The sequence below is a fragment of the Aspergillus nomiae genome (assembly GCF_001204775.2).
Source record: "Aspergillus nomiae NRRL 13137 chromosome Unknown contig00116, whole genome shotgun sequence".
In the NCBI taxonomy this organism is placed as follows: domain Eukaryota; kingdom Fungi; phylum Ascomycota; class Eurotiomycetes; order Eurotiales; family Aspergillaceae; genus Aspergillus; species Aspergillus nomiae.
In genome coordinates, this window is record NW_015378171.1 from 1 (window position 1) to 15,485 (window position 15,485).

Sequence of the window (15,485 nt, forward strand, 5' to 3'; positions counted from 1 at the left end):
CAACCCCCAGAACCCCACAGAGACAACCTCAGCGACATCCTCAGTGACAGCGACATCAGCACCCTTGACCTCGGCCCAAGCCTCTCGGCCCGCAACACATCTTGCTACCAAACATCCAACACGGTCAAGACCCGAGACACCAAGCAGTCCTCCTCTCTCACCATACCGCTTACCCATGGCCATCTACAGAGCGGCCTAACCACGGCCCAAGACTTCAAGGCTCGACCCACTACCACATCTCCGTCAATGAAAGATGCAACACAGGGAGTGGACATCACGCCCAAGAGGCTTAAGATGAGGGCCGGGTCTGTGATGGGTGCTGTGAGAACTTTTTCATCGCCGCTTTTGTCGCCTTTGAGGGGTGGTACTGCGAAGCTTGGGAGGCCGGGGGTTAATCGGGCGAAGACCTCATTTAGGGGTGTTGGGGGCGTTTTGGAGCGTTGAATTGAGGATTGTATATTTGGATTGGGTGGTTTTTGCTGGATGGGTGAATCAATTGGTATTGGGCATCGGTCTTGAGGCGTTGGGGAGTTATTAGCTGGACTTTTGTGTCTATTGTGCTCTGTTTTGTGGTTTGTTCCGGTATTGCTCGTGATTGGTGATGGGGTAGTTAGGGTATGGGCAATTGATGCATAGGCACATTTGAGTACTGATGCCCGGGTTGGGATAAGATTGACCAAAATAGGGGTTTCTGTAGGATCAGGCTTATCGTCTATCCATGTTCTATATCCACTACTTGAATGTGGCAGTCATCGGTTTGGGATTTGCTATCAGGTAGTTGCTGTGTATAAGTTCACCGGATTCCCATGGTGTATAGTCCATTGCTATACTCGCAGTTGCTGTCGCACAGCTATGTGAGGTAGGTGACTTTGGCTTTCAATCATTGTTCCAACCTGAGCTACCATTGGAAACAACTCGAGTCGGTCGGATCGGTATTGGCGTTTTATTATTATTCGAGTAGGCCGTGTCCTTCTCTTCTCTTCTAATCTGAGCATAGGATTAATCTCTAAATGTTATATAATGGGCAAATCAAGCATATGATTACCCTCAAACCTTATCATCACCCACCTCCCCACTTGCCTTCCCCCCCTTCTCCTTCACATTCTTGAACCCAACCCCCCAAACAAAGATAAGTTGAGCAACAGACAAGCCAACACCCAAATAAAACACCCGATCCACGCTCTTCGCATACGCCCTCAAAACGCCCGGTAACTGCCGCATAGACACCACATCCCGAAACCCCGTCGCACCAGCCGCAATCACCGTTTCGGCATCCACAGCGGGAGCATATTCCGGAAGCTTGACCCGCAGAGCCTGGGAAAAGATGGCCTGCCCAACAGCTAGGAAGACTGCTCCACCCAAAGTCTGGCTACAGGTCATGATAGCCATCGCAGTCGAGACTTCGTCTGCTACTACGGCGTTTTGAATTGCGATCATGGGCTGGTATCCCATTAGTTACTGGGTGTTTCCCCCCATACTTGGAGAGTTGGAAGTGGACTCACTACTTGCGTTGCGGCGCCTCTGCCGAATCCGACTAAGGACTGGAATCCAGCCCAGGCGGGAACCGAGGTATTTGGCGTGAGGGTTGATAGCAGACCGCAGCCAATTGCGTTTAGCATAGCGCCGAGAACTCCCCATGGGAGATAGTAACCCAGTTTCCCGGCTTTGTGGAGCGTTAGCAAGGCTGTTTTCCATATATGAGGGTATAAGGGGTAGCTCACTTAGAATTCCTGATACAACGGCCATAACTAACTGGCACAGTATGTTCGGTAGTAGGTTGACGCCACTGACTAACGCCGATTTGCCCCGAACCGACTGGAAGTAAATGGGCAGATAATATGATAGAATCATGGTCATGCCGAAGATCATCATAGAGAGCATACAAGAACATACCACAATCCGGTTACGGAGTAGGTAGCCTGGGATCATTGCATCGCGGCCCATGTGGCGCTCCCAGGCGATGAAGACTAGCAGTGTGGCAACTGTGCCGCAGAACAGCCCAATCACCGTGGCACTCTTCCAGGGGTACTGGTTTCCGCCGTATTGTAGTGCAAGGAGTAGCTGGATGCAGGCTGGGGCGAAAAGGGCGAAACCAACCCAATCGAATTTGTAGAGAAGCGTCGATCGGATTACTTCACTGGCTTTGTCCTTGGGCTTTTGTTCCGGGATACGGGTGAATATGAGGAGGGCGCCTACGAGGACGCCAATGGGAAGGTTGATGTAGAAGCCTTTTGTTTATTGTATCATTAGTATGTAGACAGTATTACGGGGGGGAAAGGGTCACACTAGGCTTACACCATCGCCATGTCGAAGATGTCGTAAAGGCACCGCCAATGAGTGGCCCAGAAACTAATCCAAGCTGCGCGACTGTTTTGAATTAGTGTCTGGCGTGTCTGATCTATGGAAATGAGAACATACTTCCCATGATGACCCCCATGAGTGTCGGCCTTTTATGCATTGGAACAGCAGCGGCGAGAATGTTCATGGCTCCATTCAACATCCCTGAGGATCCCATTCCAGCTACCGCACGGCCGATAATTAACATCTTTGACGAATCGGCAACTCCGCAGATTAACGAGCCGATTTCGAAGAGGGAAAAGAAGGAAAGGAATGTCCACTGTATGTTGGTAAGTACTATGGAATATGAAAAAATTCTGTGACCGACTGACCTTCAATTGGAAATAGTTATAGAATTTGCCCGTGAGAGGCTGAAGCGAGGCACTAGAGCAGAGACAGAGCCACTGCAATTAGCGATGCTTGATTTCAAATAGAGGGCGTAATCCATTCGCACTGTACCTAGCGATGGTATACGCACTCCCATACCAAGCCACGTCGTCGAGGGAGTGGAACTGGTTTGTGATCTCTGGGATGGCCTGTGAAGATGTGAGTCCTGTTTTTATATGTTGATATGAGTTGTTCTGTATACGCCGTCGGTCATACCGTTGAAACAATGGAAATATCTAGCAACATGAGAAAGACAACAAGCGTGGTCCCGCTTATGGCCATGACTAGAGGAACCCCTTCCAGCCATTCTGGTTTGTATTTCTCAGGTACTGAAGGGCTTTCATTGAGCTCATCTTCTGGATTGGTTTGGCGTTTTAGGTTCTCGTTTGGTTGATTGTCCTCGCTCATTTTTATAGGCGAGTTAGGGCTCGGAATATTAGTGGAGAATTGGGTTTGTGTTGAGATATTTGCTGTCTAACTGCTCCTTGGAAAAACAGAGATATAATAATGAGAATATCTGACCAGTATAGTTCGCGAAGTACAGAATTGAAAATTGACTGTTATTGTAGATATTACATTGGTTAAATATCTCTCCATATCTCCTCCATTGACACGGAGTTGGGGCATTTCCGTACCCGTTCCCGCTTCTGCAAAACCAACTCCGTCGGGGTTCAGAGCATGAGATGCTAGACATACTAAACGCATGCTGCTTATCCCTGTTAGCTAGCCACTTATTACTTTTTTATGCTCATTAGCATTGTGGATGTGAATAAATTGTCTATAGCTAGAAACATTCTTACTCAGTATATGTAGGAAGAAGCATCATTATAAATCGATTCGTTCATCATTCATTAGTTACATATCTAACTGAAGTCCTCCGACCAATTCAGAAAGCTATCCAAGTCCCACTGATTCGTATTGAACAGAGGTATTTCCAATGTGGTATCCATGTCCACGCTTCCAAATCAGACAGTATTGACGCCCATTCACCACGTATCTTCAGCATCGTCGCACCTAGTTTACTGTACGGATCACGAAGCTCTCCTTCACTATGAATCCCTACAGCCTGCGCCACCGCATTCAGTCGATCGGCTAGCTGACCAGTAATAGTTACTAGATCCAATGTCCTTCGAACAATAGCTCGATCCCATCCAGGGCAATCGAAAGTCGAAAGACGGAAGAGAGTCACAAGGCAGTGAGAGATATAAATCAGATCAGGTAGGGTAATAGAGGTCAGGTCAGCTATAGGAACAGTTATTAATAAATCAAAGAAAGATTTGACTGTCTTTAAGCAAGTGTAGAGGTGGTCAAGCCGTTGCGGGTCCGTATATTCTGTGTTTGCGGTTGGCTTGCTGAGGGCTGTCTCGTACAGGCTGACCTCTGTATGAATGAGGTGAAACAGGATGGGCCCTATGGTTATGGTTAAATGAGCATAAAATAATGGAATGCTATGTTTTATCAGCTTACTATTTTCAGCTAGGTCGATAGGAATCTTAGCTTTCAGGGTTTGTAACTGCGTCTGTATAGCTTTCATATGAAACGATGCCGGTGCTCGGGAGGCGATATCGATATCATAGAGATTCTCATACCAAGGCCCTTGTAAGATCGCGTCCGCCAGCAATCGTGTACGTGTAATTTGCACAAGCACAACATCATTAGGTGATGCGTCACTTTCGGCTAGGGCATTGAGACATTCCTCCATATGAGGCGTCCATCGGAGCGGATCCATCCGACCTAAGAATTGTGCTATTCTGTGATCCGTTGCAGTCAGTAAAGTGAAACCAGTCGTGATGGGCTTGGATTGGTCCAGGCTTACAAGGAACTAAGAACAAAACAGCCGAGCACGGCTCGCCGTTCATTCATGGTTCGCTTGGTTGAAAGAGACGGCTTCAAATGTGGCAGATGGCCCACTGCATTGCAATTTGAGGTCGCCATGCATAAATCCGGGGGTGCAGGCTTGTTGAGACCAAGCTCGAAGACCAATCCAATTGCCATCTGGGTATATATACACAACGACGACTTCTGCGGCTGGGTTAGGTATGTGACCCTGCCAGACTGTGAGTCGCTAGCTATTTCCAGCATGGAAAAGGTGGTTTACCAGGCGAGATACACCAAGATCCCTTGTAGAAGGTCCAGGCTTTTTGCGCAATCCACAAGGAGTTTCTTGCCTGCTACTTCACGAATACTAGCACATAATTCAGATTGACGGGACGGATGCTTGCATTGGACTGCAGTGATGCAGCGCCACAGAAAGGGGGACTGTTCTTTAACATCCTTTGCAGACATAGTATCCGGAATATAAACAACTGGGAAAACCGGCAGCTTTTCTTTACGGAAAGAGGCTAGACAGGCTTCTTCTTCCGCGCCTTGGCCTAGATCTGGCACAGATATCACAGTCCCGAGCAATTCTGAATTGCTATTGGGAGACTCGGTTTCAGAAGTGACGATGTTTGTGTTCATGTTGGCCCCTGGATCAGACAGCGACAGGGGCTGGAGCTGTGACTGTCCCGTCGAAGCCAATAGAGTCATCAAACCGTCTAGCTTATGCTCCAGCTGCGTTCTCTTCGAAAGCGGCTTAAGCTTTCGCTGCCTGATAGGCTGTATGCATTCCTTATTCAAGCGGTGGCACCTATCCCAATTATGAGTGCTACACGATTAGATTGATGTAATGTGTAAGGACCTACCTCTCACAAGTGCTACCGCCAGCTCGAGGAATACATTTACATTTTGCGCGGGCGCAAGTGGCACATGCACGGCCATAAGGTCCAAGTTCACGATGACCAGGGTTCATAATTGAATAGAGTTGAGTCGTGAAGTGACGAAACGGGCTTCGACGAGAAAGGGAATCGATGCCACGGCATTCGGGATCGGAGGGATCGGATTGCCCGATACTGCCCTAGGCTGATGGACTAATATTCCCGGTCAAATGAGCTTACGAGCAGGGGTAATTAGTTAGTTAGTTAAATTATCAGATCCTATAACTAATTACTAAGCTTACTTTCTCAGCAAGTGATACTTAGAGTGGCCAAAGAGCGAGAGTTATATTTTGAACACAAAACTGTAGGCGCTTATCAATGTTTCGCTTTTCTCTGAACTTCTCGTTTCTTTGAATGCAATGAAAAATTGTAGGAATAACTGGGAAACATAGTCTTCAGAAAAACACCAGATAACCAGAAACGTGCTCAATCTTGGCCACACTCCATTTTGTTTGAAATGTACTTGGCCGTTCGCAATACTTGGGGGTAGAGCTTCAAGGTTGCGGGCAAATATAGCCTAGAGCGTCTTTTTCTTCCCAGTTTGTAGGTAAGTAGACTTGAAAAACTGTAGAAACATCCATGCCAGAGAAACAATGAAAATAATACCAAGCCATGTCGCAGAGGTATGGCTGCCCTGGTTCGTGCAACTGACTGTTCGTACGTCGCAATATGACCCTCCACTAACCCCTGCGCCTTGGGCAGCCAGTGTCTCTACAGAATCTCCCATCTTCCTGTGTTCGGTGCAACGATTGTAGTCAACAGGAACATCATAATAGATAAAGAGGTAGCATGGGCAGACAATAATGTCGATGAAGAATTGCACGATTTGGATGGTTGTCATTGCTGCCTTAACTGATCGAGGCACTGCAACATGAATCGATTTCAATGCGTAATAGGTATACTACAACTTTTTGGTCAACCCCCTACCTCCTCCAGGCCCTAGTATATTTGATCAGCCCTTACCATAAGTGCATGGACGCCAGCATTAAGGAACAATGTGATTAATGCCGGTGGGGGTTCAGAATAAACTGAGGCCCACCCGAAGAGAATAACACCTGCATGGTGGTAAATTTGGAGTAGAGAAGCCTGTCGGCCTTTTGCAAGAATAATAGCAGTATCAATAAACTCATAAAACTTCGATATGTAGAATGCCCAGCCGACAAAGACTAACTCCTGGAGGGTTTCCTTATGAGGTACGATCTGCCCACCTTGACAGAATAGGTCTGCCACCAGAACCGTATAGAATGTATCATGTCTTCCAGGCCATGCGTTTTTGAGTGTTCGAACAACCGTCAAAACAATCCAGGTTGAATAAATAGCTAGAAGAACGTTATGTAGGATAACCGTATGTCGGAACCACCTCGTTTGGCTTATCGCCCATGGCTTCCCGTGTCTCCTTTTGTTAATGTGATTCAGAAGTAGTGCAACAATTGTATACATGCCAATCGCAGCAAGAGAGAAATTCAAGTGCGAGGTGATGCGGTAAAACGATATTGGTATGCCGAGCTGTGCCAATTTGCAAGTTGGAATAGTCGGCTTTGGTTGAGTCTGATCAACCATGGAGAGCGATGACGGCGGAAAACCAAAGTGTACAGACATCTTGTAAGTTGACTATATCAGATACAACTAGACAAACAGTATCTCTGAAGAGAAGACTGGGAGATATTAAAATTGGATCAATAAACACAAATGCTGTGCTAAAGCTTTTGAAATGGAGAGGGTGGTCACTAGCTATATCTAGCCCATTATCGGCAAGCATCTGTCAACAATTTCGAACTTATCGACAGAGCGCTGGTTATCCTGAAATATTAGCGAATTGATACAACCAAAGGACCTCGTCTTCTCGCAACATACATGGCAGTGCACCATGCATAACCCAATAGACTGGCAGCATTAGAAAAAGAAGGCTTATAGCAATGTGAAGAGTTCGGGATTGTATATGGGGATTCGCTCGGCAACGAGTATATAATGCACGCTTCGCCAACAATTCCCATTATTGAGGTAGGGAAAGAGGTCAGGTGGATAGCTTGAGACCTCTTGTGGTTTTCTCCATTTCTTTTCCCTGTTCTCCTTTCTCAAAGAGATTATGCTGTCCCTACTACAAGACACATGCTCATTATCCGAAATTGTTACTCAACCCTGAGTTTGATCCATTCATAGTGGTATTGACTTTCTCCGAGTTAGCGTAATGAAGTTGATTGATCCAAAACTGTCATTTTGCTGGCTCATCAGCAGGGTGATCTGCGCTACGCAATCCACTCAGAAACAGCTTTTCTGTGATCTTGTGCCCTGATCATATGGTGGTCTGTATCACATCCGACAAGTACACAACTTTCGTATATGTGAAAGCATACAGCGTAGGACATCAAACGTCAATGCTACTGTCAGCCTTATCATGTATACGTGACACTACCTATATCTTTCCCGCTTAGTCGGCGACGATAGACAGCAGGGTATAATAAGACAACAGAAGATCACAGCTGACAAGCTTTATATGAGCATGCACAACGGTCTGTATTATATAAGAAAGGTGCTTATACCAGACAACACATTGTGACCAGCTTTGGACAAGGAGAGCCCACTGTTGTGAAAGAAGAAGAAGCTCCTTGTTCTCTGTCTGCTACTGGCTGGTACTCTTTTCTACCAAAGTTGTGATGGCCATATAAACACCGAGTCAGCCCGTGTGGTGGCCGGTTGCACATAGTATTTATCCTCCGTAAACTCCCAATTCAGTGCCTGATCTGGTCTGGACCACGCGACTGACTTTTCGATTGACGTGATAGAGGTGACGAATTTTTGACCGGTGAATATCTTTGCAATGTTCAGCTAGAGAGTCAAGGCCGATAATCCCATCATATACATTGATGGTCAGCGCGTTTGCACTGCTTTTAGTGTTACATACCTACTAACACATTATTCCGAGCGACCAGTCAATAAACAAGGCACCCCAGCTGCGGCTATGAAAACTAGTAACAGCTAATGCTGATGTCTGCGTGGCTATAGAGGATATCTGCCAGCCTTTCCGAGCGGAGCGACATGGCCCGCTATCTATCACTAAACTTCCCCTACAGCTGGTCCGGCTGCTCGTCGTTGCAAATAAATACCGTGGGTTCTTTGAGAAAAAGAGGATTTGATACGCGAACAGCTAATCTGAGGTCACATTGCAAAGGGGGGCCTTATACTTGGGTGATGAGATGGATGATATGGGTTGAAAAATGCACAAGGGCAGAAGTTGGGGAGGCCCGGGGGAGGGGGGTTTATACTACCAGTCCTACTAAGGCTGTAAGGCCCGAAGGCTGCAGTGGCACTTCGGAACGATGGAGTTGGTTCACAGGTCCTCTCCACATTGTTCAATATTGACCATGACTTGATGCTGTAGGAAAAGCCTCTATTCATTGTATTAATATATGGTACACTGTCAATTAAAATCTATATTAGTGAAAGTGCAACACAGGCTTAATGAAAGCCAGGTATCTAAGACTAGATTAAATCCTTTCCCATGTTAAGGGGCGTCTTGTACGATGGGCCAGCCATCGATATATCCCAGATAACTATATCCCAGTTGGGCTTCCTGTTGACACATCAGCAACGTGACACGACATGAGAGATTTAGAGAAGGGTTGAGGACTAACCCAGAAATCATAGCTGAGAGTTGTGTTTACTGATCTGGTTAGCTTACTCGTCCTTGGGTACCGGAAATGAGACTCACAGTAATGATAATAAAGAATATCTCCAGTCTCCCCAGTTAAAACACCCTGCCCTCCCGGCGCGTAGACGTCATTGTTAGAGCCATAGATGAGTTCTCCTCCGCCCTCAACAAGCTCTTTTCCTTGTTTGTCTACAAACGGACCGTGAGGGCTCTCGGAGCGTCCGACGCGGATACTATATCTATGTTTTTGTTAGTGTGAACAATTGTGAAACCAACAATAAATGTTAGAGTTCCCATTGGGAATGGGAGGAGAGTGAAGGAATATACGAGCAAGACTTACTCTTCACCTGATGGTGGAAGGTTGTTGGGATCATAATCGCAGCACTGGCCCCAGCTCAGCCAGAGATAGTAGTACGGTGCATGGTAAGAGATATAAGCACCCTCAACCGGACGGCGACCGGACGAATCCCGACAGAGTGGATTGGGGTTTTGGTTCGGTGACTTTACTTGCTCAGGCTGCGGATGCTTTGCTAGATGATGCGCATTGGATCCAGTTGTGTTGCCGACCGAGCAGAGGTCTTCATTCAATGGGACCTGCCATATTCCAGACCAATAGCTACCGAAAATCAAAAGTCCTTGATCATCGGTGACCAGAACTGCAGGGTCAATGGCATTTACCTCATTGAATGGATGTTCCTCCGAGCCCTGTCCTGTGCCCGACTGAATAATAGCCCCGTGGTCTGTCCATCCTCCTGGACCCGGTGTTTGTGATGTGGCTACACCGATAGCGCTGTCGCGACACCCAGCATTGCTGACTGAATAATAGCAATAAAAGATCCCGTTCACTTCAATAGTCGTAGGAGCCCAGGGCTTTGCGCGGTCACCTTTGGGGATGATGCTGTCTTGATCCAGGACACTTCCGATCTGCCTCCACGGTCCAGCTAGATCGGATGCCTGATGAATAACGATGTGCTCTCCTACACCATAAGCATAGTAGATGCCATTAACGTTGATGACGGTTGGGTCATGGATCTTGAGGTCGGTAGCTTGTGTATAGGCTGAAGATAAAGGACCTGAGCGCGGTATGCTCCTGCATAGAGAGACCGCAAAAATGGAGAATAATATCGGTATGAGGACCATCTTAATATAACCACGATTGAACAACCATTTAATATCAGGTACGGGAGAGTTCAGGCTGGGTACGAGAAATAGCATGCTAATAAATGGTGCCCCCAGCAAGCCCCTGCTCGGCGGTCGGGAAACTCGTCCCCATACTCCTGTTTTTTTCTCGTTCTCCAGTTTTATTTTTTGTGAGCACGGCAGATCAGAAAGAGTAGCAGCATAATCTAGCACAGGGTCACCCGAATGCCCCCAGGGGCGTAGTATCCCTAGTCTAGAACGACAGGATCAGCAACGATTTACTCCAATAGGAGACTGTTCAGTGAATAATCGGTCCTGCAAAACTCCGTTCTCAAACACCCTGAACGAAACTTCCAAGATACAAATCAGGCTATTAGGACTGGGGTGTGGGCCCTTGTGGTAAGAAATGCAGATGCAACCGGTAGTGAATAGCTCGAACCTAAGTGTGGCCAAAATTTAGACCCCGTTGGAGAAAACTTATAGTTCGTAGATACACAGGGGATACAGTTCATATGTCCATGACCGATCAACACGGATGATCGCCACAGGTAGCCAGGATTGGTATCATGTTTAGTGAGAAGGTGTATGTGCCGAAAGGAAGCACTCCGTAGTACGGGACTTCTTACCGAGATGTTCATCAGTTGTAACTCTTGCGTAATCTCTGGGAGGAAAGGAGGAAACCCGCACTGGGACCACTCTAGAGGGAATTACGACATCGCTCGAATGATTGCAGAGAGCCAATGCACTTACTAATATAGCAACGTCGGAGTTGGTGATCGCCGAGGGAGTTTCGACGTTCGCATAAGGGATGTTTATCCCATTATTGCCTCAACAAGTGGAGCCGGCTCCCTTTTACAGACTTTGAAAGTTGACTCATCCATTGACGCGCACTGCTTCCCGGATACATCAGAGCTGCACCTTTATCAAGTAAACGGTCGGAAGATCGTTATGGGTGGGTACCTGAACGGAGAGAATAAAGTTCCCTACGGAACGCAACCGTGGACATAAATAGGGTACCATTTATCATGTGCCGCGCTCAACTCTGCTAGTTAAACAAAGCAGCAAGATAAAAAATACAATATCTATCGCTTCAAATTCTACTGTGGGTTGGTAGGGGATGGATCGATGAGGTTACATTTGACAATATCGCCTCCGAAGGATGACTGATCTGCGAGGTGATCAACGGATTTTCGGCCGATCTAAAATAGAGGACAATCATTGCGCCCAATATCAAGCATACATCACGGTAGAGCTCATGAAACATATAATTAGAAATCCACCAACGCCGAGTAGTCTCACTCTCTGAGTGCGATTACCGGGGGAACAAAATGCCCGATGTAAAAATAAAAGCCATACCCTCACACATCGCAAGGGGGTTTAGCGGACGACGATCTTGTCCACTTCATCCTTTGCCTCGGTCCATGTCTCGAGGTTTTTCCGGGCCCAGTCCAGATGGCATCGGGCATATGCGACCTACAGAAAATATCTCAATATTAGCGTTTCCCTCGACCATATTTTGTAGTCCTCGTTCCTTACCATGTAACGTCGCAGATCACCCTCCTTATCCTTCTGGAATCGCTTCAAATCTTGCAAGACACCTGTGCTAGCGTCTTTGACGTCCTTTTCCGAAACCTCAAGCGCTTGCTCCAACTGTGCATATTTTGTTAGTAAACTAGATATAGGGAAAGGGGGCAAGGACTATAACAGCCCAAAGGCAGTGTGGCTAGACTAACCTGAAGTAAACTCTCCTTCGTTTTTCCAATCTGATCTCGTCGCGTCCTCTCCGGGTCAACATCAACGAACCCGTGGACGGCGTGGCTGATACGCCCAAACAACTTGTTCGTCATGAATGTCCCACTGGCTGACTTGCGATGTGCTGGAGACGAGGATGTCTCAGGCCGTCGTGATGGAGATACCGGGGGTAACGGCGCATGCGAGCCGATCGATTCCCCATGGGTAGGAGGAAAGTCTGAATCGATAGAGGTAGTATCTTCCGGACCGCCGGGGCGAACATCTGCTCCATGACTGCCCGGTCCGCTCGTAGCTGACGACGTAGATAAGGAGCGTTGCGATCTCGTCCCTGATCCTTGAGGTGACGTCCGATTCAGGTACTGTTCAATCCGCTTTGCTTCCAACTCGCTCCGTTCCAGAGAATCCAGCAATGTCTTTTTCTTGGCTAACTCATCCCTTGTCATTTCTTCTTGCACCCGCTTCAGCACCCGATAACGTAGGACACTACGAACAATGCTAGCGAACTGTGCGCTTTCCCTCATAGGTTCGGCAAAGCTGGCACTTAATGCATTGGAGAGCTCCTCAGTTTCGATGTAAGATGTGTCTGCTGCCTGACCAATTCGCTCAATTGCCGCGGCTACCGTGGGTGATTGTTCGGACAGAGAGAAGCCGTTGTATCGTGCCCCAAGCTCCATGAGGTCTGCTGACAATGAAGACAAATGCGCCAGTGTTCGACGATTGACTTTCTCGATATTCCCTTGCAATAGCAGCTCAAGCTCCCGTGTAGATGCCTCAAAGTTGATGAAATATGGGTCCAATTCTTGCTCGCTCAATTTGCGGGACTCTGGAGGGAAACGCCCTAAAACATCGGGGCTCGGCGCATCGACTGGGGGAGGCGCAGCTGAAGCTGTATGACCAGAAGTACCCTTGAGCTTTGCGGAAGAAGATGGCACCGGTAGCCAAGCGTGGGCGGCTGTGGGATTGGCGGGGTCTAGGGGAGGTGCTTTCAAATTGTTCTTGGGTACCGAGGATGCGGGGTGAGAATGAAGGACCTCGCTCTATATTAGAATTAGCCTCTACCGCCAGGTTCACAGGCGCTTGGTTCATATATACCCAGCTAACATTAGGATCTAGAAACCTCCACCAAACGCCGTCCTCACGGACTTCCTTCATTCTGCGACAGCGATTCAAAAAGACAGCCAGCATCCGCTTTCGGAGCTCAATTATCGCAGTATCCTCCTTAGCCTTGGTAGGTTTGGCTGCATAATCCGCCATTGTATGTTTCTCAGGAATGGGCGGGATGACGAGTGTGGGATGGAGGTTCACAAGAGTCTGTCGCAGGGAGGCGAATTCAGAGTATCGTCGCCGGACTTCCAAATCCTACATATGTTAGTCGACTCTATAGACGGTCTCCTACCTGCATCATAACATACTCCAGTTCGTATGGTGTACACGATAAAGCTTCCACCACCCTCGTGGTTCTTGCCGGCATCGGTGATCAGGATCGGCATCTCCGGGTTCTCATAGAGGATTTGTTCTATGCGGCTATCGTAAACGGACTTCCCGTAGTAGCCATGACTGGCGGGTTGGTTGTCATATCCTTCATTTTCCTCATCGCTAAAATCCCGCGGGTGTGAAAGGTAGTCGTCAGTCGGATCCTGGGTTGACGCCTTGCTGGAAGGGGAGGGAGGAGTGTATTCGCGTTCGTAGAGAGCTTGCAGAGGTTAGTCTGCGCGCATCGAATTGGGCAGGGGGCCTTACTTGGAGAAAGGTTCGCCGAATGTAAGGATTCGGAAAGACGGGCTTCGGGATCGAATGCGCCGTATGGGTTGTTATCCTCGTCGTTCCACATGGTGCTGGTCCTGCTGGGAGACCGGAGGCTGGGCAAAGCAGCCCTGGCAATTTAAGAGTCCGAGGTAAGCGAACAACACATAAAAGATGACCTGTGAGTTGTAGGAATAGTTATATAGAGGACAAAATTAAGATATGACTCGGTTCAAGCTGCTGGGTAAAGAGGAAGCAGTGAGATGGCTGAGCTCAAGGCATCAATAGCTGGAACCGCGGGAAAGTCACCGCCCACAACCATTCGCGGGGATTCAACGTCACTGACTCCGGGGAGCCACAGGAACCAAAGCAGTCATTCTTATCAGAGTGGCTCAGCGCGCTAGTCCTGTTTCGGTGGTCCACGTTTCTTCAACAAACCCACAACAATTTATAGAAATTTGGTTATATACGTTTGGACTGTTACATGCTCTCATTTCTCTTCGATTCTCACCACATGATGATTTACTCAGTACAGAGAGGCTACCGACATTGCAATGAAACCGCAAAGATCTACGCATTCTCTAATAGCTAGCTATGCGAAGCGTAGTTTCGACAGAGAAAAACCAGCCTGGAATGTTGGACAGCCCCCTCGACCAAGGGCCTAAAATCAAGATATTGGAGAATTTTACTAATACACAGTACTATGAACTTGCAGATGACATCATGCCTCGGCCCTTCATGATTTAGCGAAGCTCATTTTGGCTCAGTAGCCAAGCCTCGTGTGCTCTCTTTTACCACGGCTCGGCCAACTAGGTTGTCTAGGGCTAGGCGTGACACCTTCCAGAGACAAAGTCATCAGGTGACCTTTTCTCAAACGAATGAGATAAAGCTGGTTCCCCATCTCTATGCAAAGGTTGATTGTTTCGGTTCCATGGCTCCCGGCGAATGACTGGCTTTGAAATACGGACCCATCTGAAGGAGCGTAGGCGAATTCATTTGCGACAATCTCCTCAACGTATTCCACGATACTTGGGTCGTATTCAGTGACCTGCGTCACCTCGTCTAGACCTAGATCTCTCATGCTGCGCATAAAACGTTCTTCGTACTTCTGTGTAAGCTCTGCAAAGACTACGTGTTCATTTCCTGGTATTGTGGAACCTTTGATTTCATCAAGATAAGGCAGGGAGACGTCTTGGATTGCTTTGTAGAAGGCTTCATCGGCAACAACTGCATTTCTGGGCGAGTTAGGCGTATCCGACGACGCTTGATCAAATATCACGGCTACTCGTGTGATCGTCGTGCCTGGTAGCGGTACGGACATGCATCCTGGCCTTGGTCTCGTCATCACCGAGCTTTCTTGCCTTCAAAGTCTTCTGGTTGAAATCGGGGATTAGTCAAGGGCATACCTTGACGAATATAAGCGAAGTATGCTAAACGCACTAGCTTGTATCACTTGGATGAGACGAAAGTCAGGAAATATATGTTGTTGTCTTCAACACACAATTATCTAATTGAATCAATGACAAGTTCGCCATGGGAACACCCCCCGAAGATTGATGACTAGCCGCATCATCATAGATATTAGGATCGTACGCATACCATTTAACCTTGTAATCTTCGAGGTCAAGGAGAATAAAAGGCGTTTTGGGTCGAGTGAGAGAGGTCCAGGTTTTTAGCGACGTGGGCTTAGAATTCGCGTATGTTGGTGGCTGCCTCCAATG

The 15,485-nt window shown here is 47.6% G+C and overlaps 5 protein-coding genes across 5 annotated transcripts; 1 reads left to right on the plus strand and 4 right to left on the minus strand.

Moving 5' to 3' along the window:
• On the plus strand, window positions 1-444 carry ANOM_005483 (uncharacterized protein; the record flags this gene model as incomplete). The annotated part of the gene is made up of 1 exon (XM_015550740.1): window positions 1-444. A coding segment is annotated over one exon (444 nt), but the record flags the coding sequence as incomplete, so codon positions are not given.
• A 609-nt stretch (window positions 445-1,053) lies between these two features.
• ANOM_005484 (uncharacterized protein) lies at window positions 1,054-5,515 on the minus strand (the record flags this gene model as incomplete). The annotated part of the gene is made up of 13 exons (XM_015550741.1): window positions 1,054-1,440; window positions 1,503-1,663; window positions 1,722-2,228; window positions 2,296-2,367; window positions 2,419-2,617; window positions 2,670-2,721; window positions 2,797-2,873; window positions 2,941-3,198; window positions 3,788-4,134; window positions 4,192-4,475; window positions 4,541-4,771; window positions 4,823-5,353; window positions 5,409-5,515. Coding segments are annotated over 13 exons (3,213 nt in total), but the record flags the coding sequence as incomplete, so codon positions are not given.
• A 3,467-nt stretch (window positions 5,516-8,982) lies between these two features.
• Window positions 8,983-10,521, minus strand: ANOM_005485 (arabinan endo-1,5-alpha-L-arabinosidase; the record flags this gene model as incomplete). The annotated part of the gene is made up of 3 exons (XM_015550742.1): window positions 8,983-9,051; window positions 9,113-9,368; window positions 9,470-10,521. Coding segments are annotated over 3 exons (1,308 nt in total), but the record flags the coding sequence as incomplete, so codon positions are not given.
• An 815-nt stretch (window positions 10,522-11,336) lies between these two features.
• Window positions 11,337-14,014, minus strand: ANOM_005486 (PX and BAR domain-containing protein; the record flags this gene model as incomplete). The annotated part of the gene is made up of 6 exons (XM_015550743.1): window positions 11,337-11,742; window positions 11,806-11,919; window positions 12,003-13,058; window positions 13,114-13,380; window positions 13,434-13,714; window positions 13,762-14,014. Coding segments are annotated over 6 exons (1,941 nt in total), but the record flags the coding sequence as incomplete, so codon positions are not given.
• A 513-nt stretch (window positions 14,015-14,527) lies between these two features.
• On the minus strand, window positions 14,528-15,085 carry ANOM_005487 (uncharacterized protein; the record flags this gene model as incomplete). The annotated part of the gene is made up of 1 exon (XM_015550744.1): window positions 14,528-15,085. The coding sequence occupies one exon, from the start codon at window positions 15,083-15,085 to the stop codon at window positions 14,528-14,530; it is 558 nt and encodes a 185-aa protein (XP_015407338.1).
• Window positions 15,086-15,485: the final 400 nt, after the last annotated feature.